The sequence below is a fragment of the Macaca fascicularis genome, chromosome 6 (assembly GCF_037993035.2).
Source record: "Macaca fascicularis isolate 582-1 chromosome 6, T2T-MFA8v1.1".
Taxonomy (NCBI): domain Eukaryota; kingdom Metazoa; phylum Chordata; class Mammalia; order Primates; family Cercopithecidae; genus Macaca; species Macaca fascicularis.
Window position 1 is genome coordinate 95,111,095 of NC_088380.1, and position 12,768 is coordinate 95,123,862.

General features: G+C 38.4%; 2 protein-coding genes across 13 annotated transcripts in view; both read left to right on the plus strand.

Annotated features, from left to right (window-relative positions):
* The window catches only part of ADGRV1 (adhesion G protein-coupled receptor V1), a 597,366-nt gene that overhangs the window by 552,665 nt on the left and 31,933 nt on the right, over window positions 1-12,768 (plus strand). The window lies entirely within an intron of this gene.
* On the plus strand, window positions 3,880-4,354 carry LOC135971327 (SS18-like protein 2). Its single transcript, XM_065546486.2, has one exon. The coding sequence runs from the start codon at window positions 3,923-3,925 to the stop codon at window positions 4,154-4,156; it is 234 nt and encodes a 77-aa protein (XP_065402558.1). The 5' UTR covers window positions 3,880-3,922; the 3' UTR covers window positions 4,157-4,354.

Consider the following 12,768-nt stretch of genomic DNA (forward strand, 5'->3'; position numbering starts at 1 on the left):
CCTTGTTTTATAAGTCTCGTTTTCTGAATTGACTTATAATTACTTCTCCATTCCCTGAGCTGTTTATTGTATTAGAGTCAAAAGATGCTTCATTTAAATTAATTAATTAATTAATTTATCTATTCTGTTGCAGGAACTGTTGTAGGTGCTTTAGCTAAATCACAAAATAGACAAAATATCTGTCTGTTAGCAAAACGTACAAAAATGCCTGCCCTTGAGAAACATACATCCTAGCAGGGTGTGGAGGGTGGGTGAGGTAGAGACAATAGATAGATAATTCAAATAAACATAACTAAATTATGTAGTATGTTAGAAGATGATAAATTCCAAGTCCAGGAGAGTGAGGGGCGGGCCGGTGGGATAGGTGGCCAAGGAGAAGGCCTTGAAACCTTTGAGAAGGCCATTAATGAGCACGGGTAGAAGGAAGGCAGGGAGAGTCTCAGTGTCCATCTTCAGTTGCTTTTACTTCCTTGCATGAGTCACATAGTTATTTTTAAACTTTTTTACTGAGTAGAAATTTTGGTATGTAGTATTTCTGAGTACGATTATTCATTACAGTGAGTTCCATAACATTACTAGTACCACAAAGATAATATCTTTGAAACTAAACCTTTTGGTCTGTTTTTTGGCCTTTATCCTAAAATTTTCTATTGTGTTTATTATCTAGTATATTTGAATTTACCTCTCCAAAATCACCACAAAATAAAATTTTTAAATGTTTGTCTTGTTTTTCTCTCACCATTAAGTGGGGTTAATATTAGTTTCATTAGGTAAGGTTTCATTTTAAATTGTGGCCATTTGGTATTGCTACATCAAAATGAAGTTAAAATGTGGTTGCCTAACATCACTTACCAATGTAGGTGTACTGTGAGCAAAAATAGAACAAAAATGCTTTATCTGGAGATTGAAAAAGTCCCAGTGGTGACTTTAGCATGACTGGAAAAAATCGTGTAACCCTCTAGTGAAAACCTCTGAAGTTAACATAATGAAGGATAGAAAAATTGACAGGACAAAAGCAAACTTCATGGTAAAATGTGGAAGTATTCCTCGAAAAAGGCTGTTCATAATAAACGTGGGTATTTTAGTTACAGGGTCAGGAAGAAAAATTTTAGATTGATTTATTTAGTTCAGATAAATTACATGAAAATATAAAACTGTAAAATTTTCTATAATGCTCTCTTTTATTTGAGCCTATATTTTTTCTAATTAATTTCTAAAGACATTTTAACTATTAAATACTAAAATGAATTATCACTTCAAAAGTGAGGTTTAAGACTCTCTAGAACTATGCTGTTTGTATTTATGAGACAGAGGAGAAGGGATAAGAGAGACAGCCAAAGACAGTCCCTTGGAGACTTGGGGTTTCAGCAGCTGTGCCATGGGGCAGTGCAGACCTCCGAGTGACCAGGTTTTCAGTCCAGGATCTTCAAGACTATCTGGAATAAAGCCAGCAGAGTGGACAGAGGGGAAGTCACACACTGCTTTTATTTCTCCTTCCTATTGCGTGTATTCTCAACATTCAGGACTTGCCTTCTCTGAATGGGTGAGAGTAGAGAAGCACAGAGGTTGACATCCCCGAAACTTGTACGAGAGTCTTTTAAACTCTGCTGCTGATATGATGTACAAACAGTGGTCTTTAAAAGTGCATATCATTCACTTTGGGCAGGTCATGCATTATAATATCCTTTGCCCCAAAAGTAGCCATTACTATTACTTCCTGAAAGGGCCAGGAATATGCTTGGAAGATACAGTGAGAGCTACAGTCTGGAGCATCACAGCAGAGAGCTGTTGCCTGATCCCTGAAAATGCATTGACAGTCACTAAGGTCCACAGAGAATCCAGGCAACACTATTCTTGGGCAAATCACAGCATCGAGTTAGACTTGGAATCAGACAGGCCTAAGTTTGAATTCCAGGTAGAGAGCCATCCCTAAATCCCAGTAAATGAAATAACACATAATGTGCTTAGCCCAGTGCTTGCCACGTAGTAAACACTCAGTAAAGGGAAACTTTATTATTTTTTTCAAAAGAATAAAGAAGAGAAGAATTGCATGGCCTTAAATAATTCTCCAAATTTATTTTGAGCGAATGCATTTTGTGCTAGAGCTTTTCATTGGTAACTGGATCAACAGAGCTTAGAAAGCACTATTTTGAGGTATATCAGATGAAATGAACACATGCAGTGATTATGTTCATATTTGATACAGAGGGATTTTATTTCATTGTCATATTCCTTCTACCATGCTATGTCCATCGGTAATTCTGTTTTCCTTTTTAAAATGCTTTACCTTTCTTTAAATCCAGCTTTAAATGGACTACTTCCTTGAAGCTTTCCGTGCCTGCTCTAGTTTATAGTAACATCTTCTGATGCAACCCCCACATTGCATTCCATATCTTCACTCATTTGGCACTTCATCCTACATTGCCTGGGGCAGTTCCCTAACCAGTTCCCTGAAGACCCACTCTCTTGGTTCTTTTGTACTGCCTGTAAAGCTTAATTACAGAGCTGGCACAGGGTTCCCAGTAAATTCTTGTCGAATTAAATCTCTTATTTGAAATTTCCAATGCCTCCACTCCCCTTCCATAAATCCTCTCAATGTAGGGAAATCTCTTTAGATGACTAACCAGTGTTAACACCTCAACCCAAACTGACATTTTCAAATTATGATGCTTCATAATTTTCCAGTGTGTTCTACCAAAACGATGTTTACATGAAAAGAACATAATTATCCAACATTTTTCCTAAGACCATGGTAAAAGCCAGCAGCATTGTCCCACTTAGAAGAGCTCAAATAGCTGAAGGTTACATGCTTTGCCTCAAATAATAGACTTAGCGAAGGGGGTAGTAGTAGAAATGAGTTCAGCCCCCAGAGCAGTCTGGTGGCCTTGAGCAACCAGGAAGGTAAAGCCGGTACCTCAGTTAAGTCACCAAGTTTACTGGAAGTGCATATTTTTCATGTGCCAAATTCAGTAAGTCATGGAGCAAATGTTTATTTTGCTATGCTTTGAAAAGTTGCTTTGCTTCTTGTAAGTTTTCTCAGTGGAAGAGTTCCAAGTTATGACTTAATCTATGTTTGCAGCATTGCACTGGAAACAGGATTCGTCTGTGAAATGGCTCTGTCATTTGTGGACCACTTTTGTAGGGAAACTGTGGGTTTAGGAAGGGCGGAAGCAACAGCAGAAGTGCCTGGTGTTTGAATGGATGTGCCTTTCTCGGAGGCAGCAAGCAGCGTACCCATATTATAAAGTTTTTGATTTTCTAACACCTGAAGACAGGCATCCAGCCTTGCAGAACAGCCAGGTGTCTGTTCTATAGAATATAATTCCTTGTTTCCAGAATTACGGTAACCAAATAATACATAAGGTCACCTGATTGCACTTCCCAACAACCTGAACTAACAGCACCTTTGCACTTACTGGTAGGTGCCGTACTAGACTCTTTGTAAACTGCCTCAGGTCAGAGAAGAGCAAGCCATTACTAGTATGGGAGTCCATCCCCAGTCAGGGCTAGTTGCTATTATCCCTTGCATACTCTGCAGGCATCCTACAAGACATTCGAGACTTCATATTTGTTAAATAATAGAAATCTGGCTGACCTAATGGCTCATGCTGTAATCCTAACACTTTGGGAGGCTGAAGTGGGCAGATCACTTGAGGCCAGGAATTCGAGACCAGCCTGGACAACATAGTGACAAAAAAAATAAAAATTAACCAGGCATGGTGGTGTGCCTATAGTCCCAGCTACTCCAGAGGCTGAGGCAGGAAGATCACTTGAGCCCAGGAACTCAAGGCTACAGTGAGCTCTGATCCTGCCACTGCACTCCTGTCTTGGTAAAGGAGCTATCCCTGTCTCGCACACGCAAAAAAAAAGAAAGAAAGGGGGTCGAGTCGCTTGGCGGTCGTGGTTCCGGAGGTTCCTCGGGATGTCGGTGGCCTTCGTACCGGACTGGCTGAGGGGCAAGGCGGAAGTCAATCAAGAGACTATCCAGCGGCTCCTTGAGGAGAATGACCAGCTGATCCGCTGTATTGTGGAGTATCAGAACAAGGGCCGGGGGAACGAGTGCGTCCAGTACCAGCATGTGTTACATAGAAATCTCATTTATTTGGCTACCATTGCAGATGCCAGTCCAACCAGCACTTCAAAAGCAATGGAATAATCTTTCAAAAGCAATAGAATAATCTTCCATTTGGCTGTCATGAGGAGTAATTGAATGTAATCCATCTCTTACAAAATGGAGACAGGGTCTTTATCAGCTCAACTGGTTAAAACATGAATGAAACCTCCGTGGCTCTTTCAAAAAATGTGAAAATGTGAAGAAAGCTCCTAACTTAACTGTATTCTCAATGTAAATATTTTTTAAATAATTAAGCAAATCCCTCAATAAGTTGAGCCCAGGTGTCCTCTTTCCTGAACTTGGAGCATGTTTGGACAACAAAGACATCACTGGGATGTTCAAGTCTACTTTTTAGTTTCAACCTGAAGAGGAAACTGAGTAGGTGTTGGGCAGGAATTGGTGAGACTCCTGACTTGAGACCTTGCTAAATGGACATGTAACTGTATGCTCCTTCCTACCAGTTTGCAAATGTGGTCCCCCTGACTGCTGTTTTCAGACTGCTTTGAAATAAAGCTTATTTTTCTATAAAAAAAAAAAAAAAAAAAAAAGAAAGAAAGAAAGAAAAAATCTTACTAGAGATTTGGGTTATTACAAAAGGGATCCCTTGAAGACTTTATGTCTTAGAGAAATATTTCTTCTGCTGGATAAACAGTCCATATAGTCACACAGTAGACAAAGCAAAAGGAAGATCTTAGTGACAGCTTAAATCCGGGATAAGAAATTAGGAAGCTGGCTTTATAGAGACACCAGTACTTGCCCCGAACCATTTTAATTCTCCTGTGTTTTCTTAATACAAATTTAAGATGCTTTCAAATTCGACAGACCAACAGTGCTTTTGATTCACAACCTAAACAAGCTTGTTAACCCTTTCCAAAATAGAGTCACTCTGCTTCTTGAACTCACTGGAAGTATGCTAGTTTTACAAGTCTTCAGAGTTTATTATGTTTCCTGGAAGTGTGTCTCTTTAACTTTGTGTTAAATCTAATCACTCTGGTTAGTATTTTAATTTTAAACAATCAACAGCCTTGTCCTCAAAAACAAAACAAAAGAAAGCAAGCCTTTGGATATATTGTCTGATCTGCTTGCAGTCTTTCTCCCAGTGCGCTCCCCTCCCTCTCTCTGCCTCCTGCCTAGCTTTCTGCTTGTCTTTTTAAACTCTCCAACGTCAAATCTTTCAAGGCAGCTTCTCTGTTGGGCCCCAACTACCCCTAGATTTTTTGTCTCTGAACTCCTGCAATATAATATTTCCCCCTTATCACAGCATTTATGTATAGACAGTCCCTGACTTAGAGTGACTTAAGATTTTTCAACTTTATGATGGGTTTATCAGAGTGGCAAATGCATTTGGATTTACAATATTTTCAACTAAAAATGGGTTTATTGAGATGTAGCCCCATTGTAAGTCCAGAAGCATCTGTAACGTAATTATTTTTGTCTTTCCCTCACTGAACTAGCCGCTTGAAGACAGGTGCTATGTATTTAATCTCTGTGTTCCAACCCTAACAATACTTGTTCTCAGTAAATGTTTAATGATTGAATGGATCCCTGGATGAATAAATACTTGGATTAATGCTAAGAAGAATGAAAGGCTTATTGTACCTTTCCAACATGTTGACTTATGTTGGCACATCCTAAATTCAAACAACTTCTCCACCACCACCATCCACATACACACCCTGGAAAAAATAGTAATAGCATGGGTGGGGGGAGGGTCATTCTACTGTCCTTGCGGCAAGCTAATAATGGCCACACTAATTTCAGAATGGTCCATCCTGTGTTCCCAATACTTAGTACTTGAATCGTCATCATTGTTCACTCTCAGGTAAATCAAGCAGAACAGGATTCGCTGGGAAATAAATGCTCTTTTTAAGTTCCTGGAGGATTATTATAGAACACAGTGAGGCAAAGATTCTTTAATGTTGGAAAAATGAAACAATACCTCTGTAATTAAAGCCAAAACTATAGTATAAATGAGGAAAAATGGTAATCAGCCTAAGCAAGGAAAAACCTCGGTTCAAAATACTTAATTTTCTCTGTACTAAGAAATCAATGCATACTTGTGGGTGTTTTAAGATCAAAATGATTTAGAATGTTTTCCTGTGACATTTATGAGTTAGAACAGAATTAGAGCTATCTCTGAAATTCATTTCCTTTCTTTGTAAACAAATATGGTTAACGTTTACTAGAGGTGTTCATTCTTCTCTAACACATATGATTTTCATGTATATTGTAAGAACAGCAAAAATCATTATTGAACATCTACTTTTAAATTTTCTCCCCACTATGATTATCTGTCATGCAGGCCATGAGCAGGCTAAATTAGAAAGCATTTTGGAAAAGGTAGAGTTCTCCCCTGCCTATGAGTTCTATAATTACTTGCCCTTATTGTATTCACCACTAGTTTAATGATGCGTAGGGTGTGGTATTGTTTGTTGGTTTTCTCTCAAGTATATTTTAAAGTCTGCCTTTATTTTGGGTGACATCATAGATCAAAGTTTGATCCTTAGTTTTACAGGCTCAAAAACAATTTCATTACAACAATACTGCAGAAAGCTGAGCACAATTCCAGTATTCAGTATGTATTAATTTACAATGGGATTTATGCTTGGCTAAAGAAATGGATTAGTTGTCTATAGAAAGTAAAATTCAAAGGTTTAAGCTTCTTTGTGATATGCTCCAAGAGGAGACCTTGATTCTGCAGATGAGGAAATTGGAACCCTGAGTTTTTAGCACTACTTAGTGTCAGAGCTGAGACTGGAGTTCAGCTGAGACTAGAGTCCGAGAGGACACAGATCTCTATTCAAAATACGCTTCTTTCTAGTCATAATTGTAATAAGAAAAAGAAAAAAATGTTCAGAAATACTCTTCTTAGACATTGGCCTATTCGAGAGATCTGTGTACTTCTCATAACTCTTGCTGCCTCCCTGATTTTTCAGTGGGATTGATGGTCAGAAGTTGAAACTACAGATAATCCAAATTTTTTAGTGACTATAGAACAAAATATGAAAGAAAATGCTCTGTAAAATTAGAAAAAAATTGAATAGGAAAAAAGGGATATTTTCATGAAGCTAAAGTCATCTGATAACACCCCTTTCTCTCCACTTTGGGAGATAAACTGGTTTATTTCTAAATTAAAAAAACAAAAAATGAAGCAGGGCATGGTGGCTCATGCCTGTAATCCCAGCACTTTGGGAAGCTGAGGTGGGTGGATCACCTGAGATCAGGAGTTTGAGACTAGCCTGGCCAACATGGTGAAGCCCTGTCTCTACTAAAAATACAAAAATTAGCCGGGCGCGGTGGTAGGCACCTGTAAACCCAGCTACTTGGGAGGCTGAGGCAGGATAATTGCTTGAGCCCGGGAGGCAGAGGTTGCAGTGAGCCAAGATTGTGCCATTACACTCCAGCCTGGGTGACAAGAGCAAAACTCCATCTCAATGATGTCTTGAATAGGAGACATCAAGACATAAAGTATCTGGGTTACTGGTTACTGAAAAGTAATCTATGAATGACAGACTCTTTTTATTTTTTAAATTTTAGATTCAGTGGGTACATGTGCAGGTTTGTTACATGGATTTATTACATGATGCTGGGGTTTGGGCTTCTATTATCCTGTCCCTCAAGTAGTGAACATAGTGCCCTTATAAGTAGTTTTTCAATTGTTACCCTTCATCCTTCCCTCTTTGGGGATCATCAGTGTTTATCCTCATCTTTGTGTCTACGTGTACTCAAAGTTAGTTCCACTTATAAGCGAGGACATGCAGTATTTGATTCTATTTCTCTATTAATTTGGTTAAGATAGTGGCCTCCAACTATACCTGTGTTGCCACAAAGGATGTGATTTCCATTTTTTATGGCTGTATAGTATTCCGTGGTATATATGTACCATATTTTTCTTATCCAACCCACCATTGATGGGAACCTGTGTTGATTCCATGTCTTTGCCATTGTGAATAGTGCTGCAATAATCATATGAATGCAGATGTCTTTTTGGTAGAAAAATTTATTTTCCTTTGGGCTTATACCCAGTAATGGGATAGAATAGTAATTCTATTTTTAGTTATTTGAGAAATCTCCAAACTGCTTTCCACAGGGACTGAACTAATTTGCATTCTCACCAACAGTGTATAAAAATTGCCTTTTCTCCACAACCTTACCAACAGCTGTTATTTTCTGACATTTTAATAATAGCCATTCAGATTGGTATGAGATGATATCTCATTATGGTTTTTATTTGTGTCTCAGATGAGTTGTGATGTTGAGCATTGTTTCATGTTTGTTGACTGCTTGTATGTCTTCTTTTGAAATGTCTGTTCATGTGCTTTGCCCACTTTGGGGTTTTTTGTGTGTTTGTTTTTTGTTGTTGTTGTTTTGAGATGGAGTCTCACTCTGTTGCCCAGGCTGGAGTGCAGTGGCATGATCTCAGCTCACTGTAACCTCTGCCTCCTGGGTTCAAGGGATTCTCCCTCCACGGCCTTGCCAGTAGCTGAGATTACAGGCATGAGTCACCATGCCCAGCCTTTGTCCAATTTTTTTTTTTATTTTCTTCCTTACATTTTTTTTTATTTTTTATTTTTTATTATACTTTAAGTTCTAGGGTACATGTGGACAACGTGCAGGTTTGTTACATATGTATACATGTGCCATGTTGGTGTGCTGTACCCATCAACTCGTAATTTACGTTAGGTCTATCTCCTAATGCTATCTCTCCCCCTTACCCCCTCCCCACAATAGGACCTGGTGTGTAATGTTCCCCTTCCTATGTCCAAGTGATCTCATTGTTTAATTCCCACCTATGAGTGAGAACATGCAGTATTTGGTTTTCTGTTCTTGCAATAGTTTGCTGAGAATGATGGTTTCCAGCTGCATCCATGTCCCAGCAAAGGACATGAACTCATCCTTTTTTATGGCTGCATATTATTCCATGGTGTATATGTGTCACATTTTCTTAATCCAGTCTATCACTGATGGACATTTGGGTTGATTCCAAGTCTTTGCTATTGTGAATAGTGCTGCAATAAACATACATGTGTATGTGTCTTTATAGCAGCATGACTTATAATCCTTTGGGTATATCCCCAGTAGTGGGATGGCTGGGTCAAATGGTATTTCTAGTTCTAGATCTTTGAGGAATCTCCACAAAACAGCCACACTGTTTTCCACAATGGTTGAACTAGTTTACAGTCCCACCAACAGTGTAAAAGTGTTCCTATTTCGCCACATCCTCTCCACACCTGTTGTTTCCTGATTTTTTAGTGATTGCCATGCTAACTGGTGTGAGATGGTATCTCATTGTGGTTTTGATTTGCATTTCTCTGATGGCCAGTGATGATGAGCATTTTTTCATGTGTCTGTTGGTTGCATAAATGTCTTGTTTTGAGAAGTGTCTGTTCATATACTTTGCCCACTTTTTGATGGGGTTGTTTGTTTTTTTCTTGTAAATTTGATTGAGTTCTTTATAGGTTCTGGATATTAGCCCTTTGTCAGATGAGTAGATTGCAAAAATTTTCTCCCATTCTGTAGGTTGTTCACGCTGATGGTAGTTTCTTTTGCTGTGCAGGAGCTCTTTAGTTTAGTTAGATCCCATTTGTCAATTTTGGCTTTTGTTGCCATTGCTTTTGGTGTTTTACACATGAAGTCCTTGCCCATGCCTATGTCCTGAATGGTATTCCCTAGGTTTTCTTCTAGGGTTTTTATGGTTTTAGGTCTAATATTTAAGTCTCTAATCCGTCTTGAATTAATTTTTGTATAAGGAGTAAGGAAAGGATCCAGTTTCAGCTTTCTACTTATGGCTAGCCAATTTTCCCAGCACCATTTATTAAATAGGGAATCCTTTCCCCATTTCTTGTTTTTGTCAGGTTTGTCAAAGATCAGATGGCTGTAGATGTGTGGTATTATTTCTGAGGGCTCTGTTCTGTTCCATTGGTCTATATCTCTGTTTTGGTACCAGTACCATGCTGTTTTGGTTACTGTAGCCTTGCAGTATAGTTTGAAGTCAGGTAGTGTGATGCCTCCAGCTTTGTTCTTTTAGCTTAGGATTGTCTTGGCAATGCGTGGTCTTTTTTGGTTCCATATGAACTTTAAAGCAGTTTTTTCCGATTCTGTGAAGAAAGTCATTGGTAGCTTAATGGGGATGACATTGAATCTATAAATTACCTTGGGCAGTATGGCCATTTTCACAATATTGATTCTTCCTATCCTTGAGCATGGAATGTTCTTCCATTTGTTTGTGTCCTCTTTTATTTCGCTGAGCAGTGGTTTGTAGTTCTCCTTGAAGAGGTCCTTTACATCCCTTGTAAGTTGGATTCCTAGGTATTTTATTCTCTTTGAAGCTATTGTGAATGGGAGTTCATTCATGATTTGTCTCTCTGTTTGTCTGTTACTGGTGTCTAAGAATGCTTGTGATTTTTGCACATTGATTTTGTATCCTGAGACTTTGCTGAAGTTGCTTATCAGCTTAAGGAGATTTTGGGCTGAGACGATGGGGTTTTCTAAATATACAATCATGTCGTCTGCAAACAGGGACAATTTGACTTCTTCTCTTCCTAGCTGAATACCCTTGATTTCTTTCTCTTGCCTGATTGCCCTAGCCAGAGCTTCCAACACTATGTTGAATAGGAGTGGTGAGAGAGGGCATCCATGTCTTGTGCCAGTTTTCAAAGGGAATGCTTCCAGTTTTTGCCCATTCAGTATGATATTGGCTGTGGGTTTGTCATAAATAGCTCTTATTATTTTGAGATACGTTCCATCAATACCGAATTTATTGAGAGTTTTTAGCATGAAGGGCTGTTGAATTTTGTCAAAGGCCTTTTCTGCATCTATTGAGATAATCATGTGGTTTTTGTCTTTGGTTCTGTTTCTATGCTGGATTACGTTTATTGATTTGCGTATGTTGAACCAGCCTTGCATCCCAGGGATGAAGCCCACTTGATCATTGTGGATAAGCTTTTTGATGTGCTGCTGGATTTGGTTTGCCAGTAATTTATTGATGATTTTTGCATCGATATTCATCAGGGATATTGGTCTAAAGTTCTCTATTTTTGTTGTATCTCTGTCAGGCTTTGGTATCAGGATGATGTTGGCCTCGTGAAATGAGTTAGGGAGGATTTCCTCTTTTTCTATTGATTGGAATAGTTTCAGAAGTAATGGTACCAACTCCTCCTTGTACCTCTGGTAGAATTCCACTGTGAATCCCTCTGGTCCGAGTTGAGAGAAGAAGGCTTCAGTTGATCAAACTTCTCAGAGCTAAAGGAGGAACTATGTAACCAGCGCAAAGAAACTAAAAACCTTGAAAAAAGATTTGACGAATGGCTAACTAGAATAACCAATGTAGAGAAGTCCTTAAAAGAACTGATAGAGATGAAAACCATAACATGAGAACTACGTGACAAATGCACAAGCTTCAGTAATTGACCCTTTGTCCAATTTTTAATGAGGTTGGTTGTTTGTTTTTCTTGTTGATTTGTTTAAGTTCCTTATAGATTCTGGATATTAGTCCTTTGTCAGATGGATAGTTTGCAAATGTTTTCCCTCATTCTGTAGGTTGTCTGTTTCCTCTGTTGATAGATTCTTTTGCTATATAAAAGCCCTTTAGTTTAATTAGGTCCCAATTGTCAATTTTTGTTTTTGTTACATTTGCTTTTGAGGACTTAGTCATAAATTCCTTGAGGAGGACAACGTCTAAGAAGGGTATTTCCTAAGTTTTCTTCTAGGATTTTTGTAGTTTGGGAGTCTTACATGTAAGTCTTTAATCCACTTTGAGTTAACTTTTGTATACGGTGAGAGTTGGGAGTTTCATTCTCCTGGATATGCCTATCCAATTTTCCTAGCACCACTTATTGAATAGGTATGCTTCCCTGTTGTTTATTTTTGTCAACTTTGTCAAAGGTCAGTTGACTGTAGGTGTGCAACTTTATTTTGGGAATCTCTGTTCTGGTCCATTGGCATGACAGATTCTTGACTCTCACTGGCTACCTAAATGATCATTTCTCATTGGTTTACTGGATTTTTTTCCTTATAGAACAAATCGTTGAATTTAATTTAACTATTTATATTAAAAATCAAAAATCAATGTGGCTTTAATTAGAAGGTTCTTTGGAATTTTTTATAAATTTCAGTTTTATTGTTATCTTCATCACTAATACATTTACAAATCACATTTTAAGTATTTCTGAAAAGATTTCAACAAGTATCTTCTCTCATCATTTATTCATTCAAAGGTATTCATTATGTACATGACCACATTAGGTTCTGAGGCTACAATGGAGAACCAAACAGGAATGGTCCCAAACAGAATGCATAAAATCACAGAGGTTGCATTCTACTGTGGGAGAAAGATTTGAATAAAATAATCACACAAATATTGTTATAAACTGTGATAAGTTCTACAAGAGAACAGTATGGGGTGTTGTGAATACATAAACAGAAGAATGCCATCTAATTGGGGGAATTCCTGAGGAAGTGAAATCAGATGGCTGACGAGGTGGCACCAGGCCCAGGAGGGACTATCCATTCAAGAATAGTGTTCCAGCCAAAGGGAGCAGCATGTGAGGGGGAGAGGGCAGCACCTGCATGATAAATATTCATGGAATGACTGAGTTAATGAACATGCAAAGGCACTGAGATGGAGACTTGAAATCAGATGAGTGGAGCTAGAC

Coding starts and splice junctions, on each gene's coding strand:
- LOC135971327 (XM_065546486.2), top strand. CDS start 3,923: ATGTCGGTGGCCTTCGTACCGGACTGGCTGAGGGGCAAGGCGGAAGTC.